The sequence below is a fragment of the Syngnathus typhle genome, linkage group LG12, assembly GCF_033458585.1.
Source record: "Syngnathus typhle isolate RoL2023-S1 ecotype Sweden linkage group LG12, RoL_Styp_1.0, whole genome shotgun sequence".
Classification (NCBI taxonomy): Eukaryota; Metazoa; Chordata; class Actinopteri; order Syngnathiformes; family Syngnathidae; genus Syngnathus; species Syngnathus typhle.
In genome coordinates this window covers 12,712,552-12,734,538 of record NC_083749.1, presented here as the reverse complement: position 1 = coordinate 12,734,538, position 21,987 = coordinate 12,712,552, and the positions used below count along the sequence as shown (strand labels likewise).

The window sequence follows — 21,987 nt, the reverse complement described above, 5'->3', positions numbered from 1 at the left end:
TCTTTGGGGGGTGCTAATCGGACGTCAAACGCTGCGCGTTCGCTTCTCTTCGGGGGGGGTGCTAATCGGACGTCAAACGCTGCGCGTTCGCTTCTCTTCCTTTGGGGTTAATGGGACGTCAAACGCTGCGCTCAAGAGCTCAAGCTTCTTGTGCGGGCCATATTCAATTATGTTTTCAGAATTTGCTGCGGGCCAATAAAAACTGCGGCCCGCGGGCCGTAGTTTGGACACCCCTAATTTAGATTGATATTGCACTTTTCTATAGTCACAGCACTCACCGTGCATGCACTATCTATACGAATTTCACACTCTGGCGGTGGTGGTAAACTGCATAAGTAGCCACAGCTGCCTTGGGGCAGATTGCTGGCAGAACTTAAATATACCGTTTTTTTCCGTGTATAGTGCGCCCCCATGTATAATACGCACCCTAAAAATGGCATGCTGATGCTGGAAAAAAGCCTGTACCCATGTATAATACGCACCCAATTTTTATGAATTTTTTTTATGAATTTTATTTTATTTTATTTTTTTAAGTCCCAATGATCGTCACACACGCAGGGAGGCAATGGGTCCCATTTTTATAGTCTTTGGTATGGTCTTAACTAGGCTGGATGTAATTTTTTTTGTTGGCGTTGATTTCTCCGACTGCCCATAAACGCACCACCGCGCTCCGTGCGCGCACGGGAAAGAGGCGTGCGGACGTGAAAAAGGCGGCTCTGTATGGGAGAGACGTTGAAGAGGAATAAAAACACCCTTGGAAACCAAAACTTGGTGATTTCAAGTTTCATTTCGAGGGACATTTGTCACGTCTCGTCCCCAGTTTTGCTATGTGTCTAGGTTGCCATAGTTTCTGTTCGCGTCGCCCCTCTCTTCCTGTGTCACCTCAATCGATGTAACGTGTTTTATATTTAAGTCCTGTCTGCCCCTCGCTCACCGTCGGATCATTGCATGTGTTACTGTCATGATGTCTGTTTGCTTTCTGTTCCTGTCTTTGGTAATGTCACCCTGTCTTTTTGTTCCACGACTTTGTCGGTCAGTCCTGTTGTTGGTTTTGTTTTCTAAAAAAAAAAAAAAAAAAAAAATTTAAATTTTTTTGTACCCATGTATAATGCGCACCCCAGATTTTAGGACAATAAATTAGTTAAATTTTGCGCACTATACACGGAAAAAAACGGTAATTCCTTGGCACAAAGGTGGCACCAAAGCTGTTTTTACATTAAACCAGGCTTTGGCCTGAGCACAAAAACGGCTCGTATATGGTTTGTTGTGAATTTAGCGATGGATCTTCCCACCGTCAACAAATATTCAGATTTAAAAAATGTTGAGATTAAACTTGGGTTTTTCTGCATGTTATTCAGTTTACATTTAATAAATAGTGAATTATTTGTCAAATTTGTCAAAATTAACAGGCTTTTTTAGCCTTGTTTTTTTACAAACCCGATATAAAAACACTCATTATGTTAGCTTTCTGTTATCATAAAATAAGGAGCGAGAACTGGAACTGCAGAAAGAGCAGCGAAGACAGGAGGAGAACGACAAGTTGCGTCAAGAGTTTGCGCAGCATGCAAATGCTTTCCACCAATGGCTGCAGGAGACCAGGTAAAATAATTTTTGAGCAATTCATTTTTTCTTAATATTGTGACTTGTGTTCTTTGTTTTAATCTGAATGGAACACGTTATCAGCAAAATGACGAGATTTGTCAAAAATGACTTTCTGTCAAAAATGTCCGGTTGGAATGACAATTTCAACCCGAGTACGCCAAGAGTTTTGAAAATTGAGTGATGGCTCCAGACAAATTTTAGCTTTTTTGTTGGGGGACAAGGGTGTGTTTTTTAAGGAACATTTTTATGTGTTATATATGTAGAAAATCTCAACCAAAGTGCCAGAGTCAAATGGTATCACTTGGTTATTTCTCAACATTTTCGTCAAACCTTTAATGTCTTCTCTTTCTCAAAAATAACCACTAATGGCTTGGCCATGGTGGACAAGATGTCATTGTTTTTGTCAATGGGATGTGGTGGTGGAAGCTGTCATGTGGTTTGACTGGCCCTGCTGGAGAGAGAAACACATTTTCCTGAAATGACCGATGGCCATCAAGCCCCCGTTTGCATGTACAGCACCATAAAAGAAAATAAGGCTGACAAATAATGTGCTAAAATATGCAACTTCATTATCAATGCCCATTTACTGCACCTACTATTGCATATTTTGTTCATTTATCATCTCCCACTTTCTCTATCTCCCTGCTACAACTCGATGGAATCCTCACTGTTTGCTTGGGATTACAATGCATATCAGAACATATCTTCTGGATGGGTAAATATATAAATTATTTTTTTTTTAAATGAAATTGTCATATGGTTGTGGGAAAAAAGTCTCAACCCTTTTATATACACTGCTCAAAAAATTAAAGGAACAGTTTTTTATCAGGGTATGGCATGAATTCAATTAGACTTTTCTGATAAGGTTTTGGTCAGGTACGTGGCAGAGGGGGTTGTTAATCAGTTTCAACTGCATTGGTGTTGATGGAATTCAAGAGTTTTTATTCGCTATGTTTGAGCGTGCCAAACAAGGAATTTGACTTCGGTAAAAACACACCCTCTGTTTCACATTTAGGTGATTAACAACATTCAGGACATGTGAATAATGGCAAAAACAGTGTAGACAAATTCAAAAAGGTGTGAAGAGCAGGATGTTATTGAACAGTAATGTCTCTGAGACTCTGAGTGGTGTGAGTTCATCAGAGCAACAGCCTGGGGGAAGAAGCTGTCTGTGTCTGCTGGTTTTGGCGTACCGAGCTCTATAACGCCGTCCGGAGGGGAGTAGTTCAAACAGACTGCAACCTGGGTAAGAAGGGTCTGTAGAGATGTTCCTTGCCCGATTCCTGGTCCTGGACAGGTACAAGTCTTGGATAGATAGGAGGTTGGTTCCAATTATCTTTTCTGCAGTTCTGATTGTCCGTTGTAGTCTGTGCTTGTCTTGTTTGGAGGCCGATCCAAACCAGACAGTGATGGAGGTGCAGAGGACAGACTGGATGATGGCAGTGTAGAAGGTCTTCAGAAGCTCTCGCGGCAGGTTGAACTTCTTGAGCTGTCTCAGGAAGTACAGCCTTTGCTGGGCCTTCTTCCGGACAGAGTCTATGTGGCCGGTCCATTTCAGGTCCCGAGAGATTGTGGTTCCCAGGAACTTGAAGGTGTCTGTGGAGAGAATAGTATTACTGCGGATAGTGAGGGGTAAAAGTGGTGAAGGGTCTCGCCTGAAATCCACTATCATCTCCACGGTCTTGAGCGGGTTCAGCTCTAGATGGTTTTGACTGCACCAGAGGACCAGCCGCTCCACCTCCTGTCTGTACGCAGTCTCATCACCGTCCTGGATCAGTCCGATGAGAGTGGTGTCGTCTGCATACTTCAGGAGCTTCACAGGAGAGTCACCTGAGGAGAAATCATTGGTGTAGAGAGAGAAGAGCAGTGGGGAGAGGACGCATCCCTGAGGGGCTCCAGTGTTGGTGGTCCGGCTGTCAGATGTGATGCCCCCCAGCCTCACACGCTGTCTCCTGTTGGTCAGGAGGCTGGTGATCCACTGACAGGTGGAGGCAGGCACCGCGAGCTGGATGAGCTTCTGTTGGAGGATGTCAGGGGCGATGGTGTTGAACGCCGAGCTGAAGTCCACGAACAGGATCCTGTCGTACGTTCCTGGGGTGTCCAGGTGGTGCAGGATGTAGTGGTCCCATGTTGACCGCATCATCCACTGACCTGTTTGCCCGGTAGGCAAACTGGAGGGGGTCAAGCAGGGGGCCCGTGACCTCCTTCAGGTGGTTCAGCACTAACCTCTCGAACAATTTCATGACCACAGATGTCAGTGCGACGGGTCTATAGTCATTCAAACCTGTGATGGCGGGCTTCTTGGCCACTGGAACGATGGTGGAGCTCTTGAAGCACGAGGGCACCTCACACAGCTCCACAGAACGGTTGAAGATCCGTGCAAAGCCAGCTGCTCAGCGCAGACTTTCAAGCAGGAAGGTGACACGCCGTCTGGGCCCGGTACCTTCCTGGTCTTTTGTCTCCGGAACATCTGGCGCACTTCCTCCTCGCGGACCTGGAGTGCGGGCGCGGCCTCTGCAAGAGAGTGAGTGGGTGACAACGATGATAGAGGTGTGGACAGAGCAGTTGTGGGGAGAGATGAGTATGTAGATTGTGCTGCAGGAGGTCCCGTTGTGTGGGAGGACCGATCAAACCTGCAGTAGAATTTGTTTAGCTGGTTAGCAAGCCTTGGGCTCTCTACAGGACGGGGGGTTCGTTTCTTGTAGCCCGTGATGCTCTGCAGACCTTTCCACACAGTTGAGGGATCAGGATTGGCAGGGAGGTGTCTCTTCAGGTTCTCCCCGTAACACCTCCTGGCTTTCCTGACCTCTCGGTTCAGTGTGTTTCTGGTCTGGCTGAACAGCTCGCGGTCGCCGCTCCTGTAGGCCTCCTCCTTGACTTTGCGCAGCCTCCTGAGGTTCGGTGTAAACCAAGGTTTGTCGTTGTTGTACGTGCAGAAGGTCTTAGTCTGCACACACAGATCCTCACAAAAACTGATGTATGTGTCAGTGAGTTCATGCAAGTCTGAAGTTGCAGCTTCGAAAGCTTCCCAATCGGTGCAGTCAAAGCAGGCTAACAACAGGTGCACCAGAGAGGCAACAACGAGATGGTCCCCAAAACAGGACTGATTTTGCAGGTGGAGCCCATTTCAAGTTCCTCCCTCTTGATCTTTTTTAACTGTTTTTCTACAAGTGTTGGCTTTAGCTAGAGTCATTATCACGACTGGGAGCATGAGGCGATTTCTTAATCCTCCTGAAGTTGCGCAGAATGTCCAACTCCTCCAGGATGGCACATCCATGCGTGCTGTTGCAAGAAGATTTGATGTGTCTCCCAGTACAATCTCCAGAGCATGGAGGAGATTCCAGGGGACAGGCAGTTACTCTATGAGAGCTGGACAGGGCTGTAGACAGCCCTCATTCCATCAGCAGGACCGATATCTGCTGCTTTGTGGAAGGAGGAAGAGGTTGAGCACTGCCCGAGCCGTACAGAATGACCTCCAGCAGGCTACTGGTGTGAATGTCTCTGCCCAAACAGTCAGAAACAGACTTCACGAGGGTGGCCTCAGGGCACGACGTCCTGTATGTAGTGTTTCCTGTGCTCATTGCTCAACACCGTGGAGCTCGATTGGCATTTGCCATAGAACACCAGAATTGGCAAGTCCGCCACTGGCACCCTGTGCTTTTTACAGATGAGAGCAGGTTTACCCTGAGCACCTGTGATAGACGTGAAAGGGTCTGGAGAAGCCAAGGAGAGCGCTATGCTGCCTGCAACATCATTCAGCATGACCGGTTTGGTGGTGGGTCAGTGATGGTCTGAGGAGGCATTTCCATGGAGGGACGAACAGACCTCTACAGGCTAGAGAACGGTAGTCTGACTGCTAACAGGTATCAGGATGAAATCCTTGCACCCATGGTCAGTGCAGTAGGTCCTGGGTTCCTCCTGATCCACAACAATGCCCGGCCTATTGTGGCAAGAGTATGCAGACAGTATCTGGAGGAGGAAGGAATTGACACAAATGAATGGTCCTCACGATCACCTGATCTAAACCCGATAGAACACCTCTGGGACATAATGTTTCGGTCCATCATACGCCACCAGGTTGCTCCTCAGACTTTACAGGAGCTTATTGATGCCCTAAGACAGATCTGGGAGGACATCTCACAAGACACCATCCGTAGTCTCATTAGGAGCATGCCGCGACGTTGTCAAGCATGCATACAAGCTCGTGGGGGCCACACAAGATATTGAAAATAATTTTGATTTGCATAAATTGAATTTAGGCAAAAAGGATGAGCCTGCCATATCATTTTTTCACTTAGATTTTTGGGGTGTCTGTATCCCCCCCCCCCCAAAAGAAAAACACCATTGAAATCTGATGTGTTTTCAAAGTGTTCCTTTAATTTTTTTGAGCAGTGTATATTTGAAACATGAAATGTGGCAAAAGTTCAATGGGGAGTTATAGTTTTCTGAGGCATGGTATTGTTTACCGTTTTTTTCCGTGTATAGTGCGCCCCCATGTATAATACGCACCCTAAAAATGGCATGCTGATGCTGGAAAAAAGCCTGTACCCATGTATAATACGCACCCAATTTTTATGAATTTTTTTTATGAAATTATTTTTTTTTTTTTTCTTTTTTTAAGTCCCAATGATCGTCACACACGCAGGGAGGCAATGGGTCCCATTTTTATAGTCTTTGGTATGGTCTTAACTAGGCTGTATGTAATTTTTTTTGTTGCCGTTGATTTCTCCGACTGCCCATAAACGCACCACCGCGCTCCGTGCGCGCACGGGAAAGAGGCGTGCGGACGTGAAAAAGGCGGCTCTGTATGGGAGAGACGTTGAAAAGGAATAAAAACACCCTTGGAAACCAAAACTTGGTGATTTCAAGTTTCATTTCGAGGGACATTTGTCACGTCTCGTCCCCAGTTTTGCTATGTGTCTAGTTTGCCATAGTTTCTGTTCGCGTCGCCCCTCTCTTCCTGTGTCACCTCAATCGATGTAACGTGTTTTGTATTTAAGTCCTGTCTGCCCCTCGCTCAACGACGGATCATTGCATGTGTTACTGTCATGATGTCTGTTTGCTTTCTGTTCCTGTCTTTGGTAATGTCACCCTGTCTTTTTGTTCCACGACTTTGTCGGTCAGTCCTGTTGTTGGTTTTGTTTTCTAAAAAAAAAAAAAAAAAAAATTTAAAAAAAAAAAAATTAAAATTTTTTGTACCCATGTATAATGCGCACCCCAGATTTTAGGACAATAAATTCGTTAAATTTTGCGCACTATACACGGAAAAAAACGGTATCTATGAAGATTTTTGTTTTTCTTCATTTGATAAACATAGCATGTCAGATTATCAGGTGTTTTAACTTTTTCTAAGCGATATCTATGAAGCAAAAAACGTGTCATGTCAGATTACCTTAATTGACTCTTGATTTGTGTTTAAATTCAATTAGGCACCTGGATTGTATGTTGAAGTCTGAAAAGGAGGTTGTTAAAAAATGTGAAATTACTGCACCTTCTTTTCCTTACTTTTGTGAATGCATTTTTTGTGTTAGGTCATGTATGGTGGAAGAGTCAGGTACTCTTGAATCTCAGCTAGAGGCCACTAAGGTAAACATTATATTCAATTAATCATGTCAAATTCCTATTGCTTGGAAGACACATTATGCATTAATAGTGCAAAACAAATCAAATGTATAAGAAATGCAGGAAAGTGTGTATATAAATCAATCAGAAGTGTCATTCACAGTCAGAGTTGTCGTAAACCCACCCCTCTGATATGTTGGACGTGTGCTCAGGATCATTTTGTAAAGGATGACGTTTGAAGTCAAGAGTGCTTCCGGAACAGGTTTTTAATCCAGAATGATTCTGTATATTACTGCATTCATCTTTCAGTCATGCCTGACGAAGTTGCTGCCACCACTAGACTGAAGGGGTGGCAGTATCGTCAGGTTCTATGGAGTGGTTTCTGGGTAGCTAGTATTTCCTCTGCCTTGGCTCCATAATCATCATAACGCATTCATTGCATTTGAAGAGATTATACAACATAATTTATTGCAAATTATTTTCTGGACGCCCAGCAGCTCCTCCTCCACGTACTACACAAACAGTCACTATTATGAGCTGCTTTTTGGGGCATAGACACAAACAACAGTCAGGACTCATCCCCCCCACCCAAAGGCAGTGGGTGGGTTCTTTCATCCACCAGACTGAACCCCGCCAGCGTCAAATGGCTGGGTGGGGTGGGCGGGATAATTTGATCCACACATGTTCAGGTTCGTTCTCTCCAGAGAGACAGCTTTAAAGTGGAAGATCATTCAATCTCTCAAGAAAGCTGCTTTTTGAGTCCAAGCCATGTTAGAAGGCGAATGTGACTATGTGGAGGTCAGAACCGTTCAAGAAGGCCTTTTGACTGCCTCATGCCTTGAGCCATGATGGGCCCACTTTCATCCACTCACACAGCACATGATCTGCTTGGCCCTGACTTCAGGTGTGGAGCCCATGGGAAAGGACAACGGAGATGACCTGTACTCGAGTGAGGGAAAACGAGTTCCTATATTAGCCTGAAGGTTGAGCTGTAATTTGTCTGGACTCTCGAATGGGACTCCTTTGTCCTGAGTGATGCTTCCCAGATATAAAGTCTGACAACTTAGCTTCTAGGATTGAGACACCCATACCGCTTCACCGTGTTAATTTTGTGGGTCAATTTCCATTCTGTGTACATGCTAAATAAGGCACCAGAACATACGCATTCGTGTCAAATGTGTGCTTAATGAAAAACCTCTACTAAGTAGAGTCTACTTTGTGCGTGCGTGTGTGCGCGTGTGTGCGCATGTGTGTGTGTGTGTGTGCGTGCGTGCGTGCGTGCGTGCGTGTGTGTGCGCGTGCGTGCGTGCGTGCGTGTACCGTTTATGTAGCGTAAACACCAGGAAATTCGAGCCATGCGCAGCCAGCTAAAGAAGATTGAAGACTTGGGTGCAGCTATGGAGGAAGCCTTGATCTTGGACAACAAGTACACAGAGCACAGCACAGTGGGTCTGGCTCAGCAATGGGATCAGCTAGACCAGCTGGGAATGAGGATGCAGCATAACCTGGAGCAACAGATACAAGCAAGGTACAATACAACACGATATTTAACAATGCAGGGGTTCCTTGGTTTATGACGTCCTCAGGTTAGGCTGTTTTGTGTTTACTACAAACGTCTCATTTATTATTTTTTATAGTATTCATATTTTTTCGTATTTCATCACATATATAAAGCCTTTTTTTGGCCTCAGCGGTTTTGCATCGTAAGCATCGTAAAGGTGTCCTAAGATTCGTAACGCGCAAGGGAATTAGATTTAAAGCCTTTTTTCGACCTAAGCGGTTTTGTATCGTAAGCATCGTAAAGACGTCCTAAGATGTGTAACGCGTGTGGTGCGTGCAGCCAAATAATACACCGCGAGAGAGGCAGAGGAAGACAGCGTTACTCACATGGTATACGCCATTTTGGACGGTTGCGTCCTCTCTCTCTTGCAACGCGCCTTTCAGTCTGCAAGCCAACCACAGGAATTGTTTTCTCTATTTTTATTACTGTACTGTTTCATTTCATTACTGTTTCGACTTATACCGAAATTCGGTTTACATCGCCCGCGTAGGAACAAATCGACGTTGAAAACCGAGGACCCCCTGTATTTTAATTTTCTGGCTACTAGCTTACCCCTGTATACTTCCAGGAACACTACTGGGGTGACCGAGGAGGCACTAAAGGAGTTCAGCATGATGTTTAAGTATGTAGGTTTGACTTGAGCTGAAGTTATCTGGATTCCCCAGCTAACCACGCATTCTTATCTACACTTGTCTTTAAGACACTTTGACAAGGAGAAGTCTGGACGTCTAAACCACCAGGAGTTCAAGTCATGCCTGCGTTCACTAGGTTATGACCTACCCATGGTTGAAGAGGGTGAACCTGATCCTGAATTTGAGGCAATACTCGACACTGTAGATCCAAACAGGTCTGTCACTTGTTAGAGATTTTACGTGCATCTTGAGCAGCCCTCTCTCTGAACATGGGATTTCTCAAGTGTTTTTGCCTTTGATTTGTTGATCCAATTACAGCACTGTTTCGAAGACGGCATTGTAGTCTTGTAGACCCAATCAAACTTTGCTAAGTTGTGTGGTATTGCACATTACACCTCATTGTGTTGAGCTCGAAGGGTTGCAAAAAAATTGTCGTCAATATTTGCTTAGAAAACTATTCATACTAATGCAATTATTTTGTTGTTTGGCTATTTCAATATATTGCAATTCTAAGAATTAACATTTTTAACCATTAACTGTGAGGGATTTATGATTGCAGGGATGGTAATGTGTCATTACAAGAGTATATGGCCTTCATGATAAGCCGTGAGACAGAAAATGTTAAATCCAGTGAAGAGATTGAGAGCGCCTTCCGAGCTCTAAGCACTGAGAACAAACCCTACGTTACTAAAGAAGAGCTCTACCAGGTCAGATGTTTTGATCACTCTTTTGACAGCCTTGTGTGTGTAAACTGCCTCCAAGCTTTAATATACTTTTATTCCATCTTTTCAGAACCTGACCAAGGAGCAGGCAGACTATTGTCTCTCGCATATGAAGCCCTACCTTGATAATAAGGGCCGTGAGCTGCCATCATCATTTGACTTTGTTGAATTCACCCGCTCTCTCTTTGTGAACTAATCCGTTGCTTGGTAACCAACTATATACCACAACTCTCAACAAAAATATTGATGAAACTGCATGGCTGACATTAGGAATGATCATTATCTACTGTGTGTGTGTGCATCTCTCTCTATCCTCAATGGCTCCTAATACTAGTCTGTCTCCATTTCAGTTTAATTATTGTAAGTGTAACAGCTTCACGACAGAGTGCTTTCAATAAATGTTGGTTTACAGCTGGAAATATTTGTGTAAAGAATTCAATTATCAGAAAAGGTTTAATGTTGCATTTCAGCAGACACTTTACAATGCTAAATCCATGAATGTGTTCTAGCGGTCGGTCAATAACCAGAGGTTGTCACCAAGTGAGGATGGCAAAGCAGCGTGATCTGTAAATTAGGATGCACTGAATTTCAAAATTAAAAACCAGGTCACTACAGTTGATATGAAATTCCATCCATCCATCCATCTTCTGTTCAGCCAGGTTCGGGTCGCGGGGGCAGCAGCTTTAAGAGGGACTCCCTGACTTCCCTCTCCCCAGCCACTTCATCCAGCTCATCCCGGGGGATCCCAAGATGTTCCCAGGCCAGCTGAGAGACATAGAATCTCCAGCGCGTCCTGGGTCGTCAACGGGGTCTCCTACCGGTGGGACATGCCCGGAACAGAGATGCCCGAGCCACCTTATCTGGCTTCTCTCACCGTGGAGGAGCAGCGACTCTACTCAGAGTCTCTCCCGGATGACCGAGCTTCTCACCCTATCTCTAAGGGAAAGCCCAGAAATCCTGCGGAGGAAACTCATTTCGGCCGCTTGTATCCGGGATCTCGTTCTTTCGGTTACGACCCATAGCTCGTGACCATAGGTGAGGGTAGGAGCGTAAATTGACCGGTAAATTGAGAGCTTTGCCTTTTGGCTCAGCTCTCTCTTTACCACGACAGACCAATACAGAGTCCGCATTACTGCCGACGCTGCACCGATCCGCCTGTCGATCTCGCGCTCCGTCATCCCCTCACTCGTGAACAAGACCCCGAGATACTTGAACTGCTCCACTTGGGGCAGTATCTCATCCCCGATCAAGAGAGGGCATTCAGCACTTCCGACCGAGGACCATGGACTCAGATTTGGAGGTGCTGACCCTCATCCCAACCGCCTCACACTCTGCTGCGAACCGCTCCAGTGAGGGCTGGAGATCACGGCTTGAAGAAGCCAACAACACCGCGTCGTCTGCAAAAAACAGAGCGCGATGTTGAGGTCCCCAAACCGTACACCCTCAACGCCTCGGCTGCGCCTAGAAATTCTGTCCATTACAATGATGAACAGAATCGGTGACAAAGGGCAGCCTTGGCGGAGTCCAACCCTCACTGGGAACGAATCCAACTTACTGCCGGAAATGCACACCAAACTCTGGCATCGGTTATACAGAGACGGAACCGCCCTTATCGGTTCGCTCGGCATCCCGTACTCCCGAAGCACCCTCCACAGAACTTCCCAAGGGACATGGTTGAACGCCTTCTCCAAGTCCACAAAACACATGTGGACTGGTTGAGCGGACTCCCATGACCCCTCTAGGATCCTGCCGAGGGTGTAGAGCTGGTCCACTGTTCCACGGCCAGGACAAAAGCCACACTGCTCCTCCTGTATCCGAGGTTCGACACCCCGACGGACCCTCCTCTCCAGCACCCCTGAATAGACCTTACCAGGGAGGCTGAGGAGTGTGATTCCCCTGTAATTGGAACACATCCTCCGGTCCCCCTTCTTAAAGAGGGGAACCTGCCAATCCAGAGGCACCTTCCCCGATGTCCACGCAATGTTGTAGAGGCGTGTCAGCCATGACAGCCCCACAACATCCAGAGCCTTTAAGAACTCCGGGCGGATCTCATCTACCCCTGGGGCCTTGCCACCGAGGAGTTTTTTAACTACCTCAGTGACTTCGACCCCAGAGATTGGAGAGTCCGCCTCAGAGTCTCCAAGCCCTACCTCCACAATTGGAAGGCGTGTCAGTTGAATTGAGGAGGTCTTCAAAGTATTCTCCCCACCGACTCACGATCTCCCGAGTCGAGGTCAGCAGCACGCCATCTCCACTGTACACAGTGTTGACGGTGCACTGCTTCCCCCTCCTGAGACGCCAGATGGTGGACGAGAATTTCCTCGAAGCCGTCCGGAAGTCATTCTCCATGGCCTCGCTAAACTCCTCTCACTCCCGGGTTTTTTGCCCCAGCAACGGCCGAAGCCGCGTTCCGCTTGGCCATCCCGGTACCTGTGCCGCAGGCCAAAACAGCCTGATAGGACTCCTTCTTCAGCTTGATGGCATCCCTTACCGCCGGTGTCCACCAGCGGGTTCGGGGATTGCCGCCACAACAGGCGCCAACGACCTTATGGTCACAGCTCTAGTCGGCTGCCTCAACAATGGAGGCGCGGAACATGGTCCACTCGGACTCAATGTCCCGCCGCCTCCCCCGGGACGTGGGAAAAGCTCTGCCGGAGGTGGGAGTTGAAGCTCTTCCTGACAGGGGATTCTGCCAGATGTTCCCAGCAGACCCTCAGAGCGTTTGGGTCCAACCCACCACCAGGTGGTGATTAGTTGACAGCTCCGCCCCTCTCTCCACCCGAGTGTCCAGAACATGCGGCCGCAAATCCGATGACACGACTACAAAGTTGATCATCGAACTGCGGCCTAGAGTCTCCTGGTGCCAAGTGCACACATGGACACCCTTATGCTTGAACATGATGTTCATTATTGAATACCCGTATCCAGCACAGAATTCCAATAATAGAACACCACTCTGGTTCAGATCGGGGGGGCCGTTCCTCCCAATCACGCCCTTCCAGGTCTCACTGTCAATGCCCACGTGAGCATTGAAGTCACCCAGTAGAACGATGGAGTCCCCAGAAGGAGCGCTCTCCAGCACTTCCTCCAGGGACTCCAAAAAGGGTGGGTACGCTGAGCTGCCGTTTGGTGCATAGACACAAACAACAGTCAGGACCCGTCCCCCCACCCGAAGGCGGAGGGAGGCTACCCTCTCGTTCACCGGGGTGAACCCCAATGTGCAGGCGCCCAGCTGGGGGGGCAATAAGTATACCCACACCTGCTTGATGCCTCTCACCGTGGGCGACTCCAGATTGGAAGAGAGTCCAGCCCCTCTTGAGAGGGCTTGTACTGGAACCCAAACTGTGTGTGGAGGCAAGTCCGACTATATCTAGTCGGAACATTTCTGTCTCGCACACCAGGTCGGGCTCTTTTCCAGCCAGAGCGGGGACATTCCATGTCCCAAGAGCCAGCTTCTGCAGCCGGAGATCAGACCGCCAAGGTCCCTGCCTTTGGCCGCCGCCCAGCTCACAATGCACCCGACCCCTTTGGCCCCCTCCATAGATGGTGAGCCCATGGAAAAGGAGACCCACGTTTCCTTTTCGGGCTAACCCGGCCGGGCCTCATGGGCGAAGGCCCGGCCACCAGACGCTCACCTTCGAGGCCCACCTCCGGGCCTGGCTCCAGAGGGGGGCCCCAGTAACCCGCGTCCGGGCGAGGGAAATCTTAGTCCATATTTCTTTTTCGTCATAAAGGGCTTTTTGAGCCGTGCTTTGTCTGGCTCCTCACCTAGGACCCTTTTGCCCTGGCTGACCCTACCAGGGGCATGAAGCCCCAGACAACATGGCTCCGAGGATCATTGGGACACGCAAACCCCTCCACCATGGTAAGGTGACGACTTACGAATATGAAATTCCAATATATATTAATTTCTCACCACAAATTATAACAAATTGCTAATAAATCTGATGACTGCTGGTTGTGTATTTCAACTGTGGATTTTTTATCTTTATTTTTACTTACTATCTTGTTTAAATATTTTCCTAATTTACGGCACATTTTATAAGAACTGGTGCGTAAGGCCCCAGTGTACCTTTTTTAGTTTTTAACTGATATTTTTGTTTTATTTTAATTAAAGCTGTCAAGCGATTTACGTATTTAATTGCGATGCGGACATTTTTTATTGAATTGGTTTCAATTAATAAAAAGTCACGCAGCCCCTCAAAAGTGCGATCTAAGAATTCAAAATATAAAAAATATAACATGCATATGAAATGTAAACAAGGATTCAGTCTGTAGCGCAACATAACATTTTTAAAGTTTGTTTTGAACTTAGCAATATAATGGGCTTGTTTCACCATATTAAGCATGTTTCTGATTTCTCATGAAAGAATGAACAGACCACTCACCATGATACTTTTATCTAAATTGCATTTTAAATCTCTGCATAACAAGCCAAGACTGTCACCAGTGTAGGGTGATTGATGTTTATTTCCAGTCTCGGAAGATCTCGTGAGTTGTTGTAATTTTTCTACCGCAACAGTGCATTAAGAGTACAAATTTTATTATCGTTTTTTTTCATGTATAATGCGCCCTCATGTATAATACGCACCCTAAAAATGGCGTGTTGATGCTGGAAAAAAGCCTGTACCCATGTATAATACGCACCCAATATATATATATATATATATATATATATATATATATATATATATATATATATATATATATATATATATATATATATATATATAAAATATTTTTTTTTTTTTTTTTTTCAAGTCCCGCTGATCGTCACACACGCATCTGGGTGTGGTGAAATTTGTCCTCTGCATTTGACCCATCCTCGTGTGATTTTGATCCATCCCCTGGGGGAGAGGGAAGCATTGAGCAGCAGCGGCGCCACGCTCGGGAATCATTTGGTGATCTAACCCCCCAATTCCAACCCTTAATGCTGAGTGCCAAGCAGGGAGGCAATGGGTCCCATTTTTATAGTCTTTGGTATTACCCGGCCGGGTTACTTAAGTCAAAGTCTGCTTTATTGTCAACATCTTCACATGCCGAGACACACAGAGATCAAAATTACGTTTTCCCTATCCCACGGTGACAAAACATATTACACGATAGACATACAAGTAAACGACGCAATATAAAAAACAAGAAGGCACAAACAATAAATAATAAGAGTAACAATAAATAATAAATAAATAGATAGCACAACGAATAAAAGCCAGTGTGCATACAGACAGTAAAAGTACAGAACGCTACGCAGAACGGGGAAGCGAGTTCAGGATCCTGACAGCCTGGAGTATGAAGCTGTTTGAGAGTCTGGTGGTGCGGGAGCGCAGGCTTCTGTACCTCTTCCCAGAGGGCAGAAGCTCGAACAAAGAGTGAGCGGGGTGACTCACATCACTCACAATCGTGGTCGCCTTGCAGGTGAGATGGGAGGTGTAAATGTCCTTCAAGGAGGGGAGCGAAGCACCAATAATCTTACCAGCCGTATTCACTATGTGCTGCAGGGCCTTCAAGTTGTAGTCAGTGCAGCCGCCACCCCAAACAGCAATACAGCTGGAGAGGACGCTCTCAATGGTGCCGCGGTAAAATGTAGTCATGACGGCCGGAGGGGCGCTCGCTCGCCTGAGTTTCCGCAGGAACTTGGCGCTGCTCACTCTCTCCACCACAGCACCGCCGATGGTCAGCGGCAGGTGTTGGGTGTGACCCTTCCGGAAGTCCACAACAATCTCCTTGGTCTTGTCGACGTTCAGCAGGAGGTTGTTGTCCCTGCACCACGTGGTCAGAAGGTCAACCTCCAGCCTGTATTGAGTCTCGTCTCCCTTGGTGATGAGACCCACCAGAGTCGTGTCGTCAGCAAACTTCACTATACGGTTGTCGCCGTAGGTTGCAGTGCAGTCATGCGTCAGGAGGGTGAAGAGCAGCGGACTGAGCACACAGCCTTGGGGGGCCCCCGTGCTCAGCGTGATGCTGGCGGTGATTTTGTCGCCAACACGTACTACCTGTGGCCTCTGACAGAGGAAGTCCAGTAGCCAGTTGCAGAGGTAGGTACTGAGGCCCAGCGTGTCAAGTTTGCTGCTGAGGCGTTGTGGCACAATGGTGTTGAAGGCAGAACTGAAGTCCACAAACAGCAATCTCACGTACGAGTCCCTTCTCTCCAGGTGGGTGAGGGCCGAGTGGAGGTCCATAAACGTAAAATTATTTCAGAAAAAAGATCATCTTTGGGAACAACCGGATGTTATTCTGCCGGTCAGTATCACTGCGCATGCAGCAGCAAACTCGATAAAGAAGAAATATGTGAGACTCTCAACGGGATCACCAATATATGAGTGATGTTCCAGTTATTTATCACAATTATTTATTATTATAATATATATAATTATTTATTTATTATTCACAATTGTCATGGTGATCTTTCTGGTGATTTCCTAACTAGGCTGGATGTATTTTTTTTGTTGGCGTTGATTTCTCCGACTGCTCATAAAGGCACCACCGCGATCAGTTAGGTTAAAATGAAAAGAGAGAAAAGTGACGAGCGGACATGTGAAAAAGGCGGCTCTGTGTGGGAGAGAAGTTGAAGAGGAATAAAAACACCCTTGGAAACCAAAACTTACCCCTCGTCGTGACTCGGAGCCGCAACAAATGTTTTGGATTTGTGTAGGGTACATTGTGACAGCAAACGAGCAGGTGATCGAGCAAGCGTCTGATACGAGAGCATTGTGTTCGTATGGAGCGTGTTTGAAGTGAACAGCAGAGAAGAAAGGAACAAGGTAAAGTGTTGTGAAATAAAATATTACCTGTAATACGCATTTAGGTAGAGAACTGAACTCTTGCTCTTTATATAGCTGACATGTCAAAAAAAAAAAAATTTCCCATGTATAATGCGCACCCCAGATTTAAGGACAATAAATTAGTTAAATTTTGCGCATTATACATGGAAAATGAGCATACACACAGACAGACAGACACACAGACAGACACACACAGACAGACACACACACACAGACACACACAGACAGACACACACAGACAGACACACACAGACAGACACACACAGACAGACACACACAGACAGACACACACAGACAGATACACACACAGACAGATACACAGACAGACAGATACACAGACAGACAGATACACAGACAGACACACACACAGACAGACACACAGACAGACACACACACACACACAGACACACACAGACACACACAGACACACACAGACACACACAGACACACACAGACACACACAGACACACACAGACACACACAGACAGACACAGACAGACACAGACAGACACAGACACACACAGACACACACAGACACACACAGACACACACAGACACACACAGACACACACAGACACACACAGACACACACAGACACACACAGACACACACACAGAGCGCGAGAGCGAGCGAGAATCCAAGTCTCCTATTGAAGCATATACTCACAAACGTATTGATTCTGTGAGTCAAAACGCACTTTGAGAACTATTTCATTGAAAGTCATGGAATCTGACTCAAGTAGAGAGGTCTGTAGTCATGGTTGCTCATGTAAGTAATCTTGAATATGTCATGGGTTAAAAGAATCAATTGAGAAAATCAGTAAATGGTAAGACACTTTCTCCAAGCGGTATGACATGTTTTGCTGTCCACCATCTGGTTTCGGCTCGTCAAAAATCAGCATGACTTTCATAAACAAGACACATATTAGGTTTGTGTGGTATTAAGAAGGCTACTGAAAAGAAGTTGTGTGAGCGGGAGCGAGAGGGATAAACATCAGACCCGACAAAAACGACGACAAAAGAGAGGAAGAGAGTAGATCAGATTATTCAGATAGGTTAATAATTGATTAAATAGATCAAATAAACAGTATCATGACCATGAAAGAACCCTTAACTCCCGTGAGAAGTTAAGGCAGTGCTGTACAGCGGGTGGACGGGAAAGTCTTTGATGGACAGCATCCTGGCCAAAACCCGCTGTTCTGCCAGAGAACATGAGATGAGCCTTAATCTGGTTTCGGCTCAGTGCTTGATCAGGCAGCTCCGTGCCAACAACAGAATCTGGCTTCCTCACTAGTTTGTCCACGCGGAAGGCATCCCTCTTCTTGACAAAACACAAACTCCAGCCGTGTCGGCCACCACAGGTTAATTAAAGGCCATGGCATAAAAATGTCTTTAATCGTGTCTTAAATGTTTCTACTGAGGTAGCAGTTCTGATATCAATCGGTAGGGCATTCCAGAAAATAAAAACAGAAAAAAAGTAATGCTCTACATCCCCGATATTATCAAGAAAATGCCATTTGCAAAAAATAAAAAGAATAAAAAGCATGCACGGATAAACAAGACTGTCTCAGAAAATTTGAATATTGTGATGATGAAAAAACCAAAAACGTCATACATTCTGGATCCATTATTAATCAACTGAAATATTGCAGGCCTTTTATTATTTTGATATTGCTGATTATGGCATACATCTTCAGAAAACTCAAATATCCTATCTCAAAATATTAGAATATCATGAATAAGTATACTAGTAGGGTATTCAACTAATCACTTGAATCGTCCAATTAACTCGAAACACCTGCAAAGGCTTCCTGAGCCTTGAAAAACACTCAGCTTGGTTCAGTAAAGTAAATCACAAGTATGGGGAAGACTGCTGATCTGACCGCTGTCTAGAGGACCATCATTGACACCCTCCATCAGGAGGATAAGACACAAAAAGAAATTTCTCAAAGAGCAAGCTGTTCAAAGCACATCCACAAAACATCTGTTGGTAGGGGGAAATGTGGCAGGAAACGCTGCACAACCAAGAGAGATGACCGCAGCCTTAACAGCATTGTGAAGAAGAGTCTCTTCCAGAATTTGGGGGCGCTTCAAAGACAGTGGACTGAAGCTGGAGTCCTTGTATCAAAAGCCACTGTTCACAGACGTGTTTGGGAAATGGGCTACAATAGCCGTATTCCCATGGTCAAGCCACTTCTGAACTCAAGACAACGGAAGAAGCGTCTGACTTGAGCTATGGAAAAGAAGCACTGGACCAAAATCCTCTTTTCAGACGAAAGCAAGTGTCAGGTTTATTTCGCTGACTGAATAAGTGAATAGAAGAGCAACAGCAAACAAACCACAAGTGAGACAGAAATATTAAGTCTTTTCTCGCGAGGAGTGCAGTACAGATAGCTTGAGACAATCTCTACACACACTAAAAATCTGTAGGCACTCCCGCTCTTTTTATTTGGATTTGCCCTACCCACATTGTGAGACACGAGCCACCAAGGGGAGGAGGAAGGCATGTGGGCTTCGTCTCGTAAGCAAAAAACCACTAGGTGTTTACATACTGATAAGAACATCTGGGAAGAGGAGTTTGAGTGGACTGGATACAGGAGAAAAAACCTTTGACCTCTAGTTAAAAGATAGCAAGGGAAGTTTTACGACATTGTGTAGGATGCAACAAGCTAAGTTATTTATTACTGGTTATATACATTCCAACCTAATCCTACGATTAAGATAGTTAGGAAAACCCTGACTTTAATGGTCACTTGGAGGTTCATCTGGGGTGCAGGACAGCAATGAGGCATGTTGTCTAACAAAGTGGTCTTTGTTAGAAAGAAACTGTCCTTCTGTGGTACATCATAAAAACAGTAAGGCCAAACAGCAAGCATATATTGCAGTAATATTGCAGTAAGGCATTGATTAGAGAACGCATGATAACATATATATACATTTTTCTAACAGCAAGGTTTGTATTTCATTTGGAAGTCAAGGCGCCAGACTCTGAAGAAAAGGCTGGAGAGGAGCAAAATCCTAGTTGCTTGAAATCCAGTGTGAAGTTCCCACTAACCGCTAACCAGGCTACGGAAGCGGCTGTTCAAACCACCGCTCCCTAGCCTGTTTCTTACCAACGCCAGGTCTCTTGCTAACAAGATGGATGAACTAAGGCTACAGATGTCTGCAAACCAGACCGTGAAGGACTGCTGCATGGTACTAATCACCGAAACCTGGCTTCATCCACTCATACCGGACTCTGCTATTGAGCTAGCAGGCTACACCACACAGCGCCATGACAGGACTGAGAACTCCGGCATCTCTGTATGTACGTCAATAACAACTGGTGTACTAATATGGTGACTGTAGACAGTCACTGCTGCCCGGACCTGGAGTATGTGACTATTAAATGCAGGCCCTTTTACCTCCCTCGTGAATTTACCGTAGTCATGACGACTGTTGTTTACATACGTCCGGATGCTAATGCTAAGCTAGCTATTGGACTATTACATGGCAGTATTAGCAGCCAGCTGAGCAGTTATCCTGACGCAGTCCACATCATGGCAGGGGACTTTAATCATGTAGATTTGAAAGCAGCACTCCCTAGTTTCCACCAGCATGTTAAATGTGCCACTAGAGGAGTTAACACTCTGGACAAGGTCTACTCCAACATTAAGCTAGGCTACAGGGCAAAACAGCTACCTCACCTGGGCCAGTCTGACCATATGTCACTGCTATTAATCCCGGCATATACCACCATCAGGAGATCAGCTCCTGTCATCACTAAAACTGTTAAAACCTGGCCTGATGACGCCTCTCAGCAGTTGCAGGACTGCTTCTGTTGGGAAAAATATACTTTTTATCATTGGATTCTATGTATCTACTTATGTGTGGAAGATTCTCCGCAACATGTGATAGTTTGGCCTCGTGATAATGTCTTGGGAGAAGATGGCTGGCTAAGGAGCTCATGTGTGGAGTCACGAGCCGCGCTATACAATGAGCCCATAGTTAGCTATCCATGTACATATCATGAGGTTGTCATGGGATGGCTGAAGCAGACAAACGTCTTATTTAAGTAGAAGTCATGAGAACTCCAACAGAGGTATCCATCCCATGAGCACTAAGACTACGTCTTTTGTCTAGCTAAAGTCATGGGACGACCATACCGCTTCTGTCCTAATAGTATCGCTGTTGCGCGGTGGTCATGAGATGTAATTGTGGAATGTCCTTCCCGTCTAAAGAAGCTATGCATTCATGTACATGTACACTTGCCCCTTTGTTTGTTCCTCAATAAAAGGCACGACCAAACTGAAGGAAGGGCGCAGATTCCAACGACACTCGCTGTGTCTGGGATTGAGCCCATCTGCAGATGATCGTTCGCCAAAAAGAGATATCCTGCCTCTGTGAGATTCTTTTCAGAAAAATGTTGTGAACCCAACAGCTTCGACAGGACTAACTGGGACATCTTCGAACACCGGGACTTGAACGTGTTCACAGACAGTGTTCTGTGTTATATCAAAGCACTGCACAGACACTGTCACAGTGGACAAACCTATACGGATATACCCCAACCAGAAGCCCTGGATGACCCGGGAGGTCCTTCGGCTGCTGGAGGAGAGGGACTTCCACATAATACTTGTAGGTGGATTAAAAGCTTCCTGACGCGTCGCAGCCAGAGGGTGAGAGTGGGCCATCACACATCCACACCTCTCAGTCTTGGTACCGGCTCCCCTCAGGGCTGCGTACTGAGCCCACTGCTTTACACGCTCTACACACATGCATGCACCCCCGCCCACCACAGCAACATCATTGTGAAATTTGCGGATGAGACAACTGTGGTGGGACTCATCTGAAAGGGGGATGAGTCTGCCTACAGGGACGAAGTGGTCCGGCTATCGGAGTGGTGCGGAGAGAACAATCTGCTCCTAAACACGGCTAAAACCCAAGAACTGGTCATTGATTTTAGGAGGAAAAATAAAACGGACATTCCACCACTTATCAACGGGGTTTGTGTGGACAGGGTGTCCACATCGAGGAGGACTTCACCTGGGGCGTGAACACCTCTGAGCTGCTCAAAAAGGCCCAGCAGAGACTCTACTTCTTAAGGGTGCTGAGGAGACACAGCATTACACAAAGACTGCTGGTGTC

General features: G+C 46.1%; 1 protein-coding gene across 4 annotated transcripts in view; it reads left to right on the top strand.

Annotated features, from left to right (window-relative positions):
* sptan1 (spectrin alpha, non-erythrocytic 1) overlaps window positions 1-10,498 on the top strand; it is a 117,664-nt gene extending 107,166 nt beyond the window's left edge. For all 4 annotated transcript variants that reach the window (XM_061292612.1, XM_061292611.1, XM_061292610.1 and 1 more), the window contains 8 exons: window positions 1,487-1,599; window positions 2,300-2,317; window positions 7,134-7,188; window positions 8,496-8,692; window positions 9,294-9,347; window positions 9,426-9,572; window positions 9,917-10,064; window positions 10,150-10,498. In XM_061292612.1, coding sequence (XP_061148596.1) covers window positions 1,487-1,599; window positions 2,300-2,317; window positions 7,134-7,188; window positions 8,496-8,692; window positions 9,294-9,347; window positions 9,426-9,572; window positions 9,917-10,064; window positions 10,150-10,275 — 858 coding nt within the window. In that variant the 3' untranslated portion in view covers window positions 10,276-10,498. The remainder of the gene's footprint in view (window positions 1-1,486; window positions 1,600-2,299; window positions 2,318-7,133; window positions 7,189-8,495; window positions 8,693-9,293; window positions 9,348-9,425; window positions 9,573-9,916; window positions 10,065-10,149) is intronic.
* Window positions 10,499-21,987: the final 11,489 nt, after the last annotated feature.